General features: G+C 49.8%; 1 protein-coding gene across 1 annotated transcript in view; it reads left to right on the top strand.

Moving 5' to 3' along the window:
* LOC148135024 (putative G protein-coupled receptor 139) overlaps positions 1-13731 on the top strand; it is a 104008-nt gene extending 90277 nt beyond the window's left edge. The window contains exon 3 of the mRNA XM_087985239.1: positions 12821-13731. Within this exon, the coding sequence (XP_087841365.1) occupies positions 12821-13731 (911 nt within the window). The remainder of the gene's footprint in view (positions 1-12820) is intronic.
* Positions 13732-13943: the final 212 nt, after the last annotated feature.

The raw sequence follows: 13943 nt of genomic DNA, 5'->3' as shown, positions 1-13943 counted from the left end.
CACATTCCCTGTTCCATGTAGGTGCATCATTGCTGCTGTCATACACAGAGCCATACCCTTAGCAGAAAATTGTCTCGTTTGATTTGAAATATGTTTACATGGCCCTGCATCATTAAAAAAATAAAATGTTGAATTTATTCAGAATACCTGTGTTAAAATGAATGCATTTTTAAAGAAATGCAGAAATTGCTGGTAAAGCTCGCCAGGTCTCTCAGTTCCCAGATGCTGTCTTTGTCCCAGCCTCCACCACTTCCTCTGGCAGCTCATTCCATACACACACCACCCTCTGTGTGAAAAGGTGCCCTTTAGGCCTCATCAAAACTTTTCCTCTCTCACTTTCCACCAATCCTCTGTGGTTCTTGACACGCTTAAACTGGGGGAAAACCTTGACTACTCACCCTATCCATGACCATTCTGATTTTATAAACCTTTACTGCTGCAAAATGTGACTTTAATCAACATGAATAGCTGTACTTTCAGTCACCCTGGGCCTAAATTCTGAAATGCAATACTGACACCTCCTCCTTCTCCATCAGGTCACAATTCTAAATCCATTTTAATCAGTTTGTTCAGATGTATCAGGAGACACATCTGTGAGCTTTACACCGAGACCTTTGTGCCCGGACGGACACTAGCACCACTCAGCAATACCCATAAAGCTGGAACAGTATTCTCCTGTGTGTTTGCTCATCAACCTGTTCTGATATGCTGTGACATAGCTCTGCAACAGGCAGGACTTGAATCCAGGCCTTCTAGTCCAGAGCAAGGAACACTACCACACAAGTTCAGGAATTGGAATTAAATTCAGAGCACTGACTGAGAGGCAGGGACACTACGCACTACACTACCATACCCAGATTTTGGGACATATTTTAGTGCCCGCTTTCAGCTCACTGTGGGTTTATTATTATCAGAGCTGAAAAATGTGTTGCTGGAAAAGCACAGCAGGTCAGACAGCATCCAAGGAGCAGGAGAATCGACGTTTCAGGCATAAGCACTTTTCAGGAATGAGGCTGGTGTGCCAAGGAGGCTAAGATAAAAGGTAGGGAGGAGGGTCTTGCGGGAGGGGCATTGGGAATGTGATACGTGGAAGGAGGTGAGGGTGACGGAGATAGGCCGGAGAGGGGGTGGGGGTGGAGAGGTCGGGAAGAACATTGCAGGTCAAGAAGGTGGTGCTGAATCTGAGGGTTGGGACTGAGATAAGGTGGGTGAAGGGGAAATGAGGATGCTGGAGAAATCCACATTCAACCCTTGTGGTTGGAGGGTTCCTCGGCAGAAGATGAGGTGCTCCTCCTCCAGGCGTCTTGTTGCCATGGTCTGGCGATGGAGGAGGCCAAGGACCTGCATGTCGTTGGTTGGGTGAGAGGGGGAGTTAAAGTGTTGAACAATGGGACGGTTGGGTTGGTTGGTACGGGTATCCCAGAGGTCTTCTCTGAAACGTTCCGCAAGTAGGCGGCCTGTCTCTCCAATGTAGAGGAGACCACATCGGGTGCAGCGGATGCAGTAAATGATGTGTTTGGAGGTGCAGGTGAATTTGTGGCAGATATCGAAGGATCCCTTGGGGCCTTGGAGGGAAGTGAGGGGTGAGGTGTGAGCGAGGTTTTGCATTTCTTTCGGTTGCAGGGGAAGCTGCCAGGAGTGGAGGTTGGGTTGGTGGGGATTGTGGACCTGACGAGGGAAAGGTGGAAGGAGTGTTTTTTCCGGAACACTGATAGTGGAGGGGAGGGAAATATATCCTTGGTGGTGGGGTCTGTTTGGAGGTGGCGGAAATGACGAAGGATGATACGATGTATCTGGAGGTTGGTGGGGTGGTAGGTGAGGACCAATGGGGTTCTGTCCTTGTGGTGATTGGAGGGGCGGGGTTCAACGGCGGAGGAGCGGGAAGTGGAGGAGATGTGGTGGAGGGCATCGTCGACCACGTCTGAGGAGAAGTTGCGGTCTTTGAAGAAGGACACCATCTGGGTTGTTCGGTATTGGAATTGGCCCTCCTGGGAGCAGTTGCAGCCCAGGCGAAGGAATTTGAAATATGGATGGCGTTTTTACAGGGGGCAAGGTGGGAGGAGGTGTAATCTAGGCAGCTGTGGGAGTCAGTCGGTTTATAGAAAATGTCCGTGTTGAGTCGGTCGCCCAAGATAGAAATGGAGAGGTCTCGGAAGGGGAGGGAGGATTCTGAGACGGTCCAGGTGAAGTTGAGGTCGGGGTGGAAGGTGTTAGTAAAGTGGATGAAATGTTCAACCGCCTCGTGGGAGCACGAGGTAGCGCCAATACAGTCATCGATGTAGCGGAGGAAAAGGTGGGGGGTGGTGCCTGTGTAGCTGCGGTAGGCCAGTGTCCGGCCTATCACCGTCACCCTCGCCTCCTTCCACCTATCACATTCCCAATGCCCCTCCCCAAGTCCCTCCTCCCTACCTTTTATACTAGCCTGCTTGGCACACCAGCCTCATTCCTGAAGAAGGGCTTATGCTCGAAACGTCGATTATCCTGCTCCTTGGATGCTGCCTGACCTGCTGCGCTTTTCCAGAAACACATTTTTCAGCTCTGATCTCTAGCATCTGCCACCCTCACTTTCTCCTATTTATTATAATCAGGTTATCATTACTCAATTACAAAAAAAACACTTTGTAGTGTTAAACAAATGCAAGATATTTGTCTCAACTGTAGGATATTGAGTGTACATTCTGTGCCATCGAAATTAACTATGAACGGCATTAATTGCTATTATCTATTGTCTGCAATATTAGGGAAAGTAATCCTGCAGACACACTCTGCCCAATGAAGGGTCTCAAATGGATATTTATTACTGAACACCAGAGACGAAGAAGAGCTTACTTTCTGGCCCCAAAGCACTGAGCGGTATTACCCACCTCTAACGTGCGACTGCCCACTTCCTAAAGCCATGAAATGATGCCAGGCCGGTGATTACTGTCCAGCCTCTCCTCCCCACTGACTGTATCTGCAATCTGTACCTCCTCCCACGAACCACACAAGGCTACCCACGCTCAGGGTCTTTGTGAAACTCAAGGCCGGAGTGTGCAGGCATCCTGGAGAGGGGGATGGGCACTTTAACATTGAAGGGGGAGGGTGAGATTGCAGTAATATCACACACTGAGCTGAGGGGTGGCTGATGGAGTTTAGTTTGGATTACTGCGAGGTATTGGGTTTGGTAAATCAAACAAAAGCAGGACCTATACAGTTAAAAGTAGAGCCTTTGGCAGTGTTGTAGGACAGAGACCTAGGCCGTCAGGTATAATTCTTTAAAATTTGCATCTCATACAGATAGTGTGGTTAAGAAAGTGTTGAACACACTTGTCTTCATCGGTCAGACCTTTGAGTATCGGAATTGAGACGTCATGTTGTGGTTGTACAGGACATTGGTGAGACCCCTTCTGGAATAGTGTGTCCAGTCTGGTCATCCTGCCCGATCATTCCATAGGCGCACCACCCTCTGGGTGAAAAAGATGCCCCTTAGGTCACTTTTAAATGTTTCCCCTCTCACATTAAGCCTATGTCCTTCCCGTACCCTTAGAAAACACCTTGACTATTCACTTTGATATTACTGACGTTGATATTATTAAACTGGAGAGGGTTCAGAAGAGATTAACCTGAATGTTGTTGGGAATGGAGGGAGTGAGCGAAAAGGAGAGGCTGGATTGGCTGGGACTTTTTTCACTGGAGAGTATGAGATTAAGGGGTAACTTCACAGAAGTTTACAAAATCGTGAGGGGTACAGATAAGCAGAAGGGCTGATGTCTTTTCCCTAGAGTTGGGAATTTAAAACTGAGGGATATTTTAAGATGCGAGGAAAAATGATTCACAAATGTCATGAGAGGTAATTATTTCAGACAGGGTCTGGCTTGTGTGTGGAATGAACTTCCAGAGGAAGCGGTGAAAGCAGTGACAGTTACAATGTTTGAAGGACATTTAGATCAGTCCATGGATAAGACATCAATTTGGATAGTGCTGGGAGCAGCTGCCCTCTCCCTCCGCCTCTCTGAACGAATCCCTGTTGGTTTTCACCCTCTGCCAATGCCGGTGAAGTGGCCTGTGGAGGCCAGCAGAGGGTGGCATTGCATCACTTTAAACACCACAGAGACTGCCAGACCTGCCCCACACAGACACACACAGATACACTGACAAGAATTGTTAGGAATTGAAGCTCATCTGGTAATTTCAATTAAACATAAAGAAATGCTCAATTCACCTTGTAAACTGTTCAAATATGAATGGCAGAGAACTCCCAAATTCAACAGTTTAAATAAAAAACATCAATTTATTTTTTACCTCTGAAAGTGAACATTTTGTATCAACTATTCACAACTCTGAGACCCCCAATCTCTTAACTGCTTATTACCCAACTCCAGTTCTCTTGCAATATGTGTTTCTGGGTCTGCCATTCTCTCATATCTCAGGTGCTTGTAAGCTCTCAGTTCAGAACAGCATTCACCTACTCCTAAAGGTACAGTGCACGCTTTCAACTTCATCACATCATACCTGATTAATACAGATGAGTGGAACCTATCCAGATCTCTCTTGCTCTGTGGTTTGTTAATATTTCATTCAGACCGTCTGGATTTTTGTTGCTCCGTTTACAGCAGGTCATTATTCGACACCGTCCATGGAGCAATATTTCACTTGCTCACACTCGTGAGTGTGGCAGGATTTCAGATGTTTCATGGGGACTGTGACGCTAGGACAATCTCAATGTTTGTAGATGGCATCGAACCTGGAAGAATTGTAAAATCTATCGAGGGCAGTGTGGAACTTTAACAGTAAAATCACACATTGGTGTCGTGTTCAGGTATATAGCAGATGGGGATCAATGCAGAGCAATGTGAGGTGATGCAGATTGGTACGAAAGATAAATAAAGACAGTCTAAAGCAGGCTGTGCCATTAAAAAGGGGCTGCAGGAGCAGAGAGCGCTGCGTGTATATGAGCACAGATTGTTGAAGATGTCAGGACAAGTGGGGAGAACAGTTACTATCACAGATTAGTTTCAGTATCTGAGCTGTTTACAGGAGGAGGTGTAGGAGGGAATCTCAGTGCTCCTCTCGTGGGAGGTGGGGGTGACGATGTGTTGTGAGCCCACCCTCCTGCCCACCGAGACCGTGGGGATTCCATTTGTACCAGCTCGACACAAAAGGGAGATGGCATCAGGGCCACGGCTTCTAAGTTGTGTCAGGGGGAAACGGAGCTGCCAGTGGGTTTAAAGTGAGAATTGCCCTTCACTGAACATTGCTCCTTACTCGGTCGGTGGGACGTGCATGTTTCAGAATCTCCACAAGAGACGTCCTGATCCTCTCCGGCTCGTACCAGGGTCCTCCCCACATGGCGGGAGGGAGGGGGGTGAGGGAACGGATATCGGGCACTCCACCACCGGGTTTGGCCATTTCTGTCCTATTCCAGGCTGTTTCTCCTGGAATGGTAGAAGGGGAGGGAGGGAGTGAGGGTGGGTGTGGGTGGCCCTGCTGTTAGCTGGTATAGGTAGGAGACGTGGTCATGGTGAGGTGTCCGGAGGGAGTCAGTCCACAGTGTTGTATCCATGCAGTGTTATTAATGTTGTGGGTGGGGTGTGGGTAAAGTGGAGGGGAAGAGAGAGAGAGAGAAAGAGAGACAGACAGAGACAGAGAGAGACACAGAGAGAGAGAAGGTGCTGCATGCAGCAGTGAGAGTGGTGGAGCATGAGCCTTGTTCGGGGGTCGGTGCTATAACAGATATACAGTGAATGTGAGGGAGCAGAGAAGATATGGTGACCCTTATCCTGACAGAGTGGGGAAGGTTATTGATGCTTGTCCTGTATTGCTGGACATTTCCACAGTTACTGCACTGAGCTGGGTTGTGAGCTCAGATCATGCTCGGTGGGTCTGATGGTGTGGCCCCACTGGGAAGAGAATGGTCCCCCTCTGTACTAGCCCAATCACCAGGCTCTCCGTGCCCCTGTCGACAAACCGGGGTGTAATTACACCTTATCTGCCATGCTCGGGGTAAACTGCAGGGCAGCTCCGGACTGAGAAAGCTCAACCGTATGCCCCTTGGCCTTTTAAAGATGACCCCAGTGTCAGGGGTCATGGAATATCCAGGGGCAACCAGGCGATGGTGAGTACCTCCAGCCATGATGGGTGGGAGTGTCGGGCTGGTATTGAATGAGAGGGACACCATGGGGTAGGGTGGGTAGTTAATGAGGTGAGTTCGATAGGATAGCACCAGGAAAGTAGCTCGGCCCCGTGTGGATGATCCCTCTGTCACACTCAATGGAAATGGCACTGAGACAAATTATTGTTATATTTAGCTCAATGAGCCAAAGACTCTGCTGACCCTACACCCAGATACAAAGCTGCAGAACAAATACTCATCCAAAACTCTGCATCATCTGAACTCCCACCAATATCCTGTTCACCTACCATTCTTGGAAATACTTATGTTACACGATGCTGTTGAAATGTTTTCATTTCTGCATTCTGAAACCTGGGAACACATCCTTCCATAACACTGTCTCTCTGTCTCCCCCTCTGTGTCTATTTCCCACAGCCCTCCCATTTGTTATTGTTTAAACTGATTCCCCCTCCATCTCTGTATCTCTGTGGCAATCTTGTTCACACCCACAGCATCCCCTTGTCAGGACACAATGGAGAGATGGAGCTGGAAATGGGTGGGAGCTGCACATCCTTTCACTTCCAGCATGGGCTGCAAGTTTCCCCACGCTGGGCAGGGATCTAACACAGTGCTACTGAGCAATTCACTGTGGTGGTGTACACAGTCCTACATGCTGGGAGGGTAACTGCTCCTGGGTTACAGATCAATGCACTGGGGTGGAGTACAGAGTCCTAGATGCTGGGAGGGTAACTGCTCCTGCTTTATAGATCAATGCACTGGGATGGTGTACACAATCCTATATGCTAGGAGCGTAACAGTACCTGGTTTACAGATCAATGCGTTGGGGTGCAGTACAGTGTCCTACATGCTGGGAGGGTAACTGCTCCTGGTTTACAGATCAATGCACTGGGTTGGGGTACACAGTCCTACATGCTTGGAGGGTAACTGCTCCTGGTTAACAGATCAATGCAGTGGGGTGGTGTACACAGTCCTACATGCTGGGAGGGTAACTGCTCCTGGTTTACAGATCAATGCACTGGGGCGCTGTACACAGTCCTTCATGCTTGGAGGGTAACTGCTCCAGGTTACAAATTGGTGATCACTGCGCAGCTCCTGGTGATGAACAGATGTTTAAACCGGGTTTATCGATCAATTCATGGGTGTGGTCTCCACTGCTTCTCACACTTAACAGGCAGGCGGCTGGATGAACACAGCAAGCCAGGCAGCATTGGAAGGTGTGGAATTTGACATTTCCCGTGTAAACCTTCTTCAGGACACCTTCAGCAGTGTTACTCCCAAAACGTCGATTTCTCCACCTCCTGATGCTGCCTGGCTTGCTGTGTTCTTCCAGCCTCCTGCCTGTCTACTTTGGATTTCAGCATCAGAAGGGTTTTTTTTGTCTCTATCCCAGCTTCCCATACTCGACCGATGATTTAAAGGTAAATGCTCTGACATGATCTGTGCAGTGTTTCACTCTGGACAGATTGCTGGGTTGTACTGACCAGTGCAATGGATGAATCTGGACAGATTGCTGGCTTGCACTGAGCAGTACACTGGCCTGATCTGCACAGTGTTCCACAGTGAACAGACATCTCCTCTGGGTTTATGGTGTCTGGGCTGGTTCTGTGAGGTGGATTGAGAGTGTGGAATATCTAACCATTTCAGCTGATCTGGTAATACCTTTAGTTTCCATTCCTGTGATTGGACCCTCCGTCTCTCACCCCCTTAACGTTTCAGTGGGCCCAGGTACAGTTCATCATGTTGTTGAATACTCGCTGTCCTGGGAGCAGGCAAAGCCTCTTCATTCAGAAGCAGGCAGCCATTCCCATTGTCCTCGCGTCTCCACGCAGAAAGGAATGATAGCCTTTTAGATAAAGGCTGTCCCAGTTGTACAGGGCTCAAAACATCCTCCCCCTCACCAAGTCCCACCACCAACCAACCACATCAGAATATCCGGTATGTACTGAGAGTAATGGGGCCACTGAGAACATCAGGGAGCAGACCATCAGAGTGATGGGGCCACCCTTCCCATGTCTGGACAGATAAGAGTGAACCCTCCAGTACACATGGTATCACTAAGTCCTGTAATCCCTCTCCATCTATGTAATACACAGCCTGTTATTCTTCCTGAAAAAAGATCACAGGTTCACAGTTACCCACATTATATTCGATCTACCAAGTTGTTGTCTGTTACTTATCCATTTACAGAGTCTCTACCTCCCCTTGATAACTTCAGTTTATCTCAATCTTACTATCAGTTCAAATTTAGTTAGAACATGTTTGTTCCATTTCTGGAAACCATTGATGTAATTTGCAAATAGTTGAGGTCCCAGCACTGGTCACTGCAGTCAATAACTTGTGTTAAACTGATAGAGACTGATTTCTCCCTAATTCATTCTTGCTCCTGGCTCAGTATCCCCCCTCCTCCCCGTATTCCTATGTAGCAGCTTTGAAAGGCTGTATCTTCCCTGCATTTCCTGTGTAACAGGTTGGAAAGATTAAAAGATCTGCTCCAATAGCTGAGTAACAGCATCTAAGGGCCGAATGGCGTCATTCTGTTCCTGTTTAAATCTCTTGTTTTTTTTAGTGAACATGGTGTCTGACACTTCAGTTTATTTTTAGTGCTTATTTTTCCCCAGCATCCATGTTGTGTGTGTACAGGTGTGAGACACAGTGAGAGACACAAGGTGCACGAATCTTTATTCAAATTTCCACCACCAGGAAGAAAGGAAAGTGACAAGCAGTGCCCCTCACATCAAAGGGCAATGCTGTGTGATCAAACAGTGAAGGGGAGGGCAGGGATTAAATCAAAATAGAGTTGGAGGGGGAAATAATGCACTCCACTCCCTGCGGCGCCCACCTCTCCCTGAACAACTCCAGGATGTTGGTGTACACCGTGTATTCCTTCTCCAAGGACACCCGGGCTCTAACATAGCAGAAGAGGGGCAGGCTGTAGTCCCTAAGGACCCCCTCCACGGCCCGCTGCCTGGTCCTGTTTATGGCCAGTTCAACCAGGCCCAGGAGCAGACCCATGAGGAGGTCTTCAGACCTGCCCTCCCTCCTCCATACCGGGTGCCCAAAGATCAGGAGCGTGGGACTGAAGTGCAGCCAAAAGCAGAGGAGGAGGTTTTTCAGGAAATCAAAAAGGGAGTGCAAACGCCCACACCCAATATACACGTGATCCACGGACTCCATAGCGCCACAGAACAAGCAGTTGGGCTGGGAGTCCGTGAACTACCGCAATCTGCAGTTGCAGGGGACCCTCCACGCCATCTCCCCGGGAGAAAGGGGAGGACTCCCGCCTAGAGAGCCCTCCATTGGGATCCCCACCGCCCAGTCGCAAATGGGCAGGCCAAGGCGCTTCCGGACGGTGGATGAGGGAGAAGAGATGGACGATGTGCAGCAGCAGTCGGTATAGGACCTGCATTTTTACGTCCTTAAAAGGGACAAAATTAAACTTTCAGAGGCAGCTCAGGTTGTGGGGCACAGGCTCCCGCGGGAAGTACAGGACCTTGGGACCAATGTGAAATTCCGTCCGGGCTGGGGTGAGCCTGGACGGAATGCCACTGCACACCTGAGCAACCTCCAACTGGTGCACTACGTCAGGTCCGAGCATTGCCGTTTTAAAGCGTCGGATGGCGGTGGCCACGTACCGGACGTCTACCGCTTCCCTGCTCGCTATGTCATGCTGCAGCGTCCAGCCCGGGCTCCCAGCACCCAGCACGTCCCCGACCCTTGTCACCCTCGCCACCACGGCCCTCCCCTCTGACAGCCACTCGAACCCGCGAGTACGGAGGTGAGGAGTCCTGAGCAATGGCTCCCTGATGACAGCCACTACTCCTGCTGGAGGGTAGCGGCGACGCGATTCGACCATGTTCCAGATAGTGATCAGGTCCTGGTAAGAGATAGGCAGTGTCCTGAGGGTCACCTCCAAACCGTCACGGTCGACAAACAGGAGCTGCGTGTCGTAATTGAGGTTACACACCTGGTGGAAAGAATATGTAGCCAGTACGCCCCACCGAGAAGGAGGCTCGACGTAAATGTATTGCTGCAAGGTCTGAAGGTGGAACGTCGTGACCTGGGTGCAGACGCACACCAGCGATTGACCGCCCTCCTCAATAGGGAGACTCAGAACCTGCGCAGCGACCCAGTGCATCTTTTTGTTCCAGAAGAAGTCGACCAACGTTCTCTGGATGTCAGCGACAAAGCCAGGAGTAGGGACCAAAGTGACCAGCCGGTACCATAGCATGGCGACCACCAGCTGGTTTATGACCAGCACTCGTCTCCTGTAAGATAGCACTCAGAGCAGTCCTGTCCAGCGGCCTAGGCAAGCCGAGACTTTGGCCTCCAGCTCCTGCCAGTTGGCCGGCCAGGATTCCTCAGCCGGGCTTAGGTAGACCCCCAGGTAATGGAGATGGTGGTACTCCAGCTGAACCCCCGCAACTCCTCCGGCAGAGTCCATCCGCCACGGATCGACCAGTAGTCTGGAACATTTGGCCCAGTTTATCTTGGTGGAAGACGCTGCCGAGTACATGACCTGGCACTCGCGCATCCTCCCCAGGACAGCCGGGTCGATGAAAGAGAAGAGAACATCGGCGGCATAAGCCGAGAGGACCAACCCAGTACCCACACCATGCAGAACCAGCCCCGACAACCTCCCCCGCAAGAGGCGCAGGAAAGGCTCCACGCACAGGGAATACAGATGGCTTGACGGGGGCAGCCTTGATGTTCTCCTCTCCCGAAGTGAAGGGGCGCCGTCAGGGAACCGTTAACTTTAACCAGACACTCTGCAGTGGCTGCAAAAGTTGAATCGGGGCGAGGAACAGCATCCCGAACCCAAATGCCCGCAGAGTCCCGAGCAGGTATTCGTGATCGACCCTGTTGAACACCTTCTCCTGGTCGAGAGCAGGAAGGCGCTCGGCAGACCAGCCCGTCGACAGAAATGGATCAGGTCCCGGACCAGGTGGATGTTGTCTTGAATAAAACTCTTGATGGGCTGAATAGCCTGCTTCAGTACAGGTGAAGTGGGATTAGTGCAGAACATTTTGGAACCATCAGTGAATAGGCCACTTCTGACTTTATGGTGGAGAGATGGCCATTGATGCTGCAGCTTCTGCTAGCCCACAGTGTCTCATGGATGGCTAGCTTCCATGTGCTTGGTCCTTTAGACGTATGTCCCTACTTCACAGGAGGGAGTGCCACATCACACAGTGGGCAGGGTCTTCAATATGAGGCTGAGACTTTCCGTCCACCAGGACTGTGTGCTGGCTGCTCCTACAGGTACTGTTAGGGACAGATCTCTCTGGGACAAGGGGTTTGGTGAGAATATTTCCCTCTTGTTGGTTCCCCTATCGCTTCGCCCCAGTCTGACCGCTGTGTATGTGAGGCCATTCACTGCTCAGTCAGGGGTGGGCCTGTGGATACACTCTTGGTGATGAACATTGAAGTCCCACACCCAGAGGACGGTCTGTCTCCTTGTCACCCTCAGTGCTTCCTCTGATTTGTTTCTAACATCGAGGGGAACTGAGTTATCACCGAGAGGAGGGGTGGGGGGCAGGAGATATCCATCCTCAGGCGATTTCCTTGAACATGATCTGTTACTATGAGATTTCCTGGGTTCTGGAATTAATGTTGGGGAATTGCAGGGTAACTCCTTCCCTGACTGTATCCCAGGGAGTCCCCATCACTGGTGTGTCTATCCTGCCGGTGGGACAGGATTACCCAGTGATGGTGATGGGGCTTCATGAAACATGAAACATCAGGCCTGGTCCCGTGAGTATGACGATGTCGGACTGTTTCCTGACTGGGAGTGTGGTGCTGGAAAAGCACAGCAGGTCAGGCAGTGTCCGTGGAGCAGGGGAATGAACGTTTCAGGCATAATCTTTTCATCAGGAATGAGACTTGTGGACCGGGGAGCTGAGAGATAAATGGGAGGGGACTGGGGCTTTGGCTGGGGGGAAGGAAGCTGGGAATGTGATCAGAAGATGGAGGTGGGGGAGAAGTGATAGGTCAGAGAGGAGGGTGGGGTGGATGGGGGAAAAGGTGATGGACAGGTCAAGGTGTTCCCCTGAACTTTATGTCCCCAACATCGTATAAGTGATGTTCCTTGGAAGGTTCTGTCCCTGACATTCTGTAACTGACAATCCCCGGAACGTTCTGTCCCTGACATTGTTTGTGAACGGCCGGACGTCAGTGAATTGAACAAACGATAAGATCCCGAGGGAAGAGATCCCGTTCCAGGGAGAAGGAGACACTGTTCCGAAGGCCTCTCAGGCAGTTAAAGGGGTGAATACGTTTTCCCTGCATTTACATTTCTCCACGACATAATATCAACCACAATTTAGACCAAAATACAGGAATTCCCAAACTCCGTTTGTCTTCAGGAAACTGGGAGAGAATCCTTCAGGACAGCAACATTTCCACCTTCCGTATTAGGAACTGGGAAGGAGTGACCTGTGTTTGCTCTCGAGTGATCGAGTGTTTGGGAATGTTATAAAACCATCTGTCCTTATGGATGTGTCTCTGTGTGTTTGGGGAGGGAGGGTTTCTTGTGGTTTATGTCACATTTTTGTCAGTAATTCCGACCTTCCCATTTGTTATTCCAGCTCCAATTATTTTAATAAATCCCTGAATACAGGAACACATTTGGAAATCTCACTGGGTCCCCGATCAAACGGGTCCCTTTGCCTCCAGGCTGATGGATAATGGGTTTGTTTTCCTTCCTCACAGTTAACGTAGTGACCATCTACGTCATGCTTTATAAAGATTGTGGATTGTCTCCATGTGTCAGACGTTACCTGGGGGCCATGGCAGCGGCGGATCTCCTGGTCATTATCCTCGACCTGATCCTGAGACACATTCCCATTGTTTATTGGGAACAGTTTTATTTCCTGAGGGACTCCGTCCCCGTGTGTAATATCCACGCCGCCCTGCTTTATGCAGCCACTGACTGCTCTGTCTGGTTCACCGTCACTTTCACCTTTGATCGGTTTGTGGCCATTTGTTGCCAGAAGCTGAAGAGTAAATATTGCAGTGAGAAAACGGCGGCTGTGGTTCTGGGAGCAGTGACTGTGCTGAGCTGTTTAAAGGACATTTCCTGGTATTTTATGTTCACGACTTGGTATTATCTGGGGAACCTCCCCTGGTTTTGTACTGTAACAGGCGCTGTTGCAGTCTCCAGTGTCTGGGTCACAATCGAGTTCCTCCACCACATTCTAACCCCGGGTGTCCCATTTCTCCTGATTCTGCTGCTCAATGTTCTCACCGTCAGACACATTGTAGTGACCAGCAGAGCCCGCAGGAGACTCCGCGCTCACACCAATGGAGACGCTCAGTCTGACACTGAAATGAGAAACCGAACAAAATCCATCATTTTACTGTTTGTGATCTCGGCCAATTTCATCCTGTTATGGTCAACGTTCATGCTGTATTCTATATGGAGTCGGATGTGGTTTATTGGGTATCGGTCTGTGATTCTCCATCGATTTGTGCAGGAATTGGGCTTCATGCTGCAGCTCCTCAGTTGCTGCACAAACACCGCGATTTATGCCGTGACCCAGACTAAGTTCAGGCAGCAGCTGAAGAATGTGCTGAAATATCCCTTCACCAAAATCCATCAATCAATCAAATTCCCTCATTAATCAATCCATCCGGGATTTTCTCATTTCAGTTCAGTGTTTCAGCGATGGAGCAGCCTGTCGCTATGGTAACAGACTGAGGGTACTGCTGGTTTGTCCATCCTTATCCCACAGGGGGGTTACAGGGACACATTTCAATGTTTCTCACAACTCAGGGGCCAGTGAGAAAAGGCACCATCCCACTGACTGTATCCATCACTTCCATTTGTAAACAA

The sequence above is a fragment of the Chiloscyllium plagiosum genome, unplaced genomic scaffold, assembly GCF_037043375.1.
Source record: "Chiloscyllium plagiosum isolate Xiang-an unplaced genomic scaffold, Cpla_swu_hap1 HiC_scaffold_51, whole genome shotgun sequence".
Taxonomy (NCBI): domain Eukaryota; kingdom Metazoa; phylum Chordata; class Chondrichthyes; order Orectolobiformes; family Hemiscylliidae; genus Chiloscyllium; species Chiloscyllium plagiosum.
The sequence above is the reverse complement of the archived record's forward strand: the minus strand, read 5'-3'. Positions and strand labels throughout refer to the sequence as shown.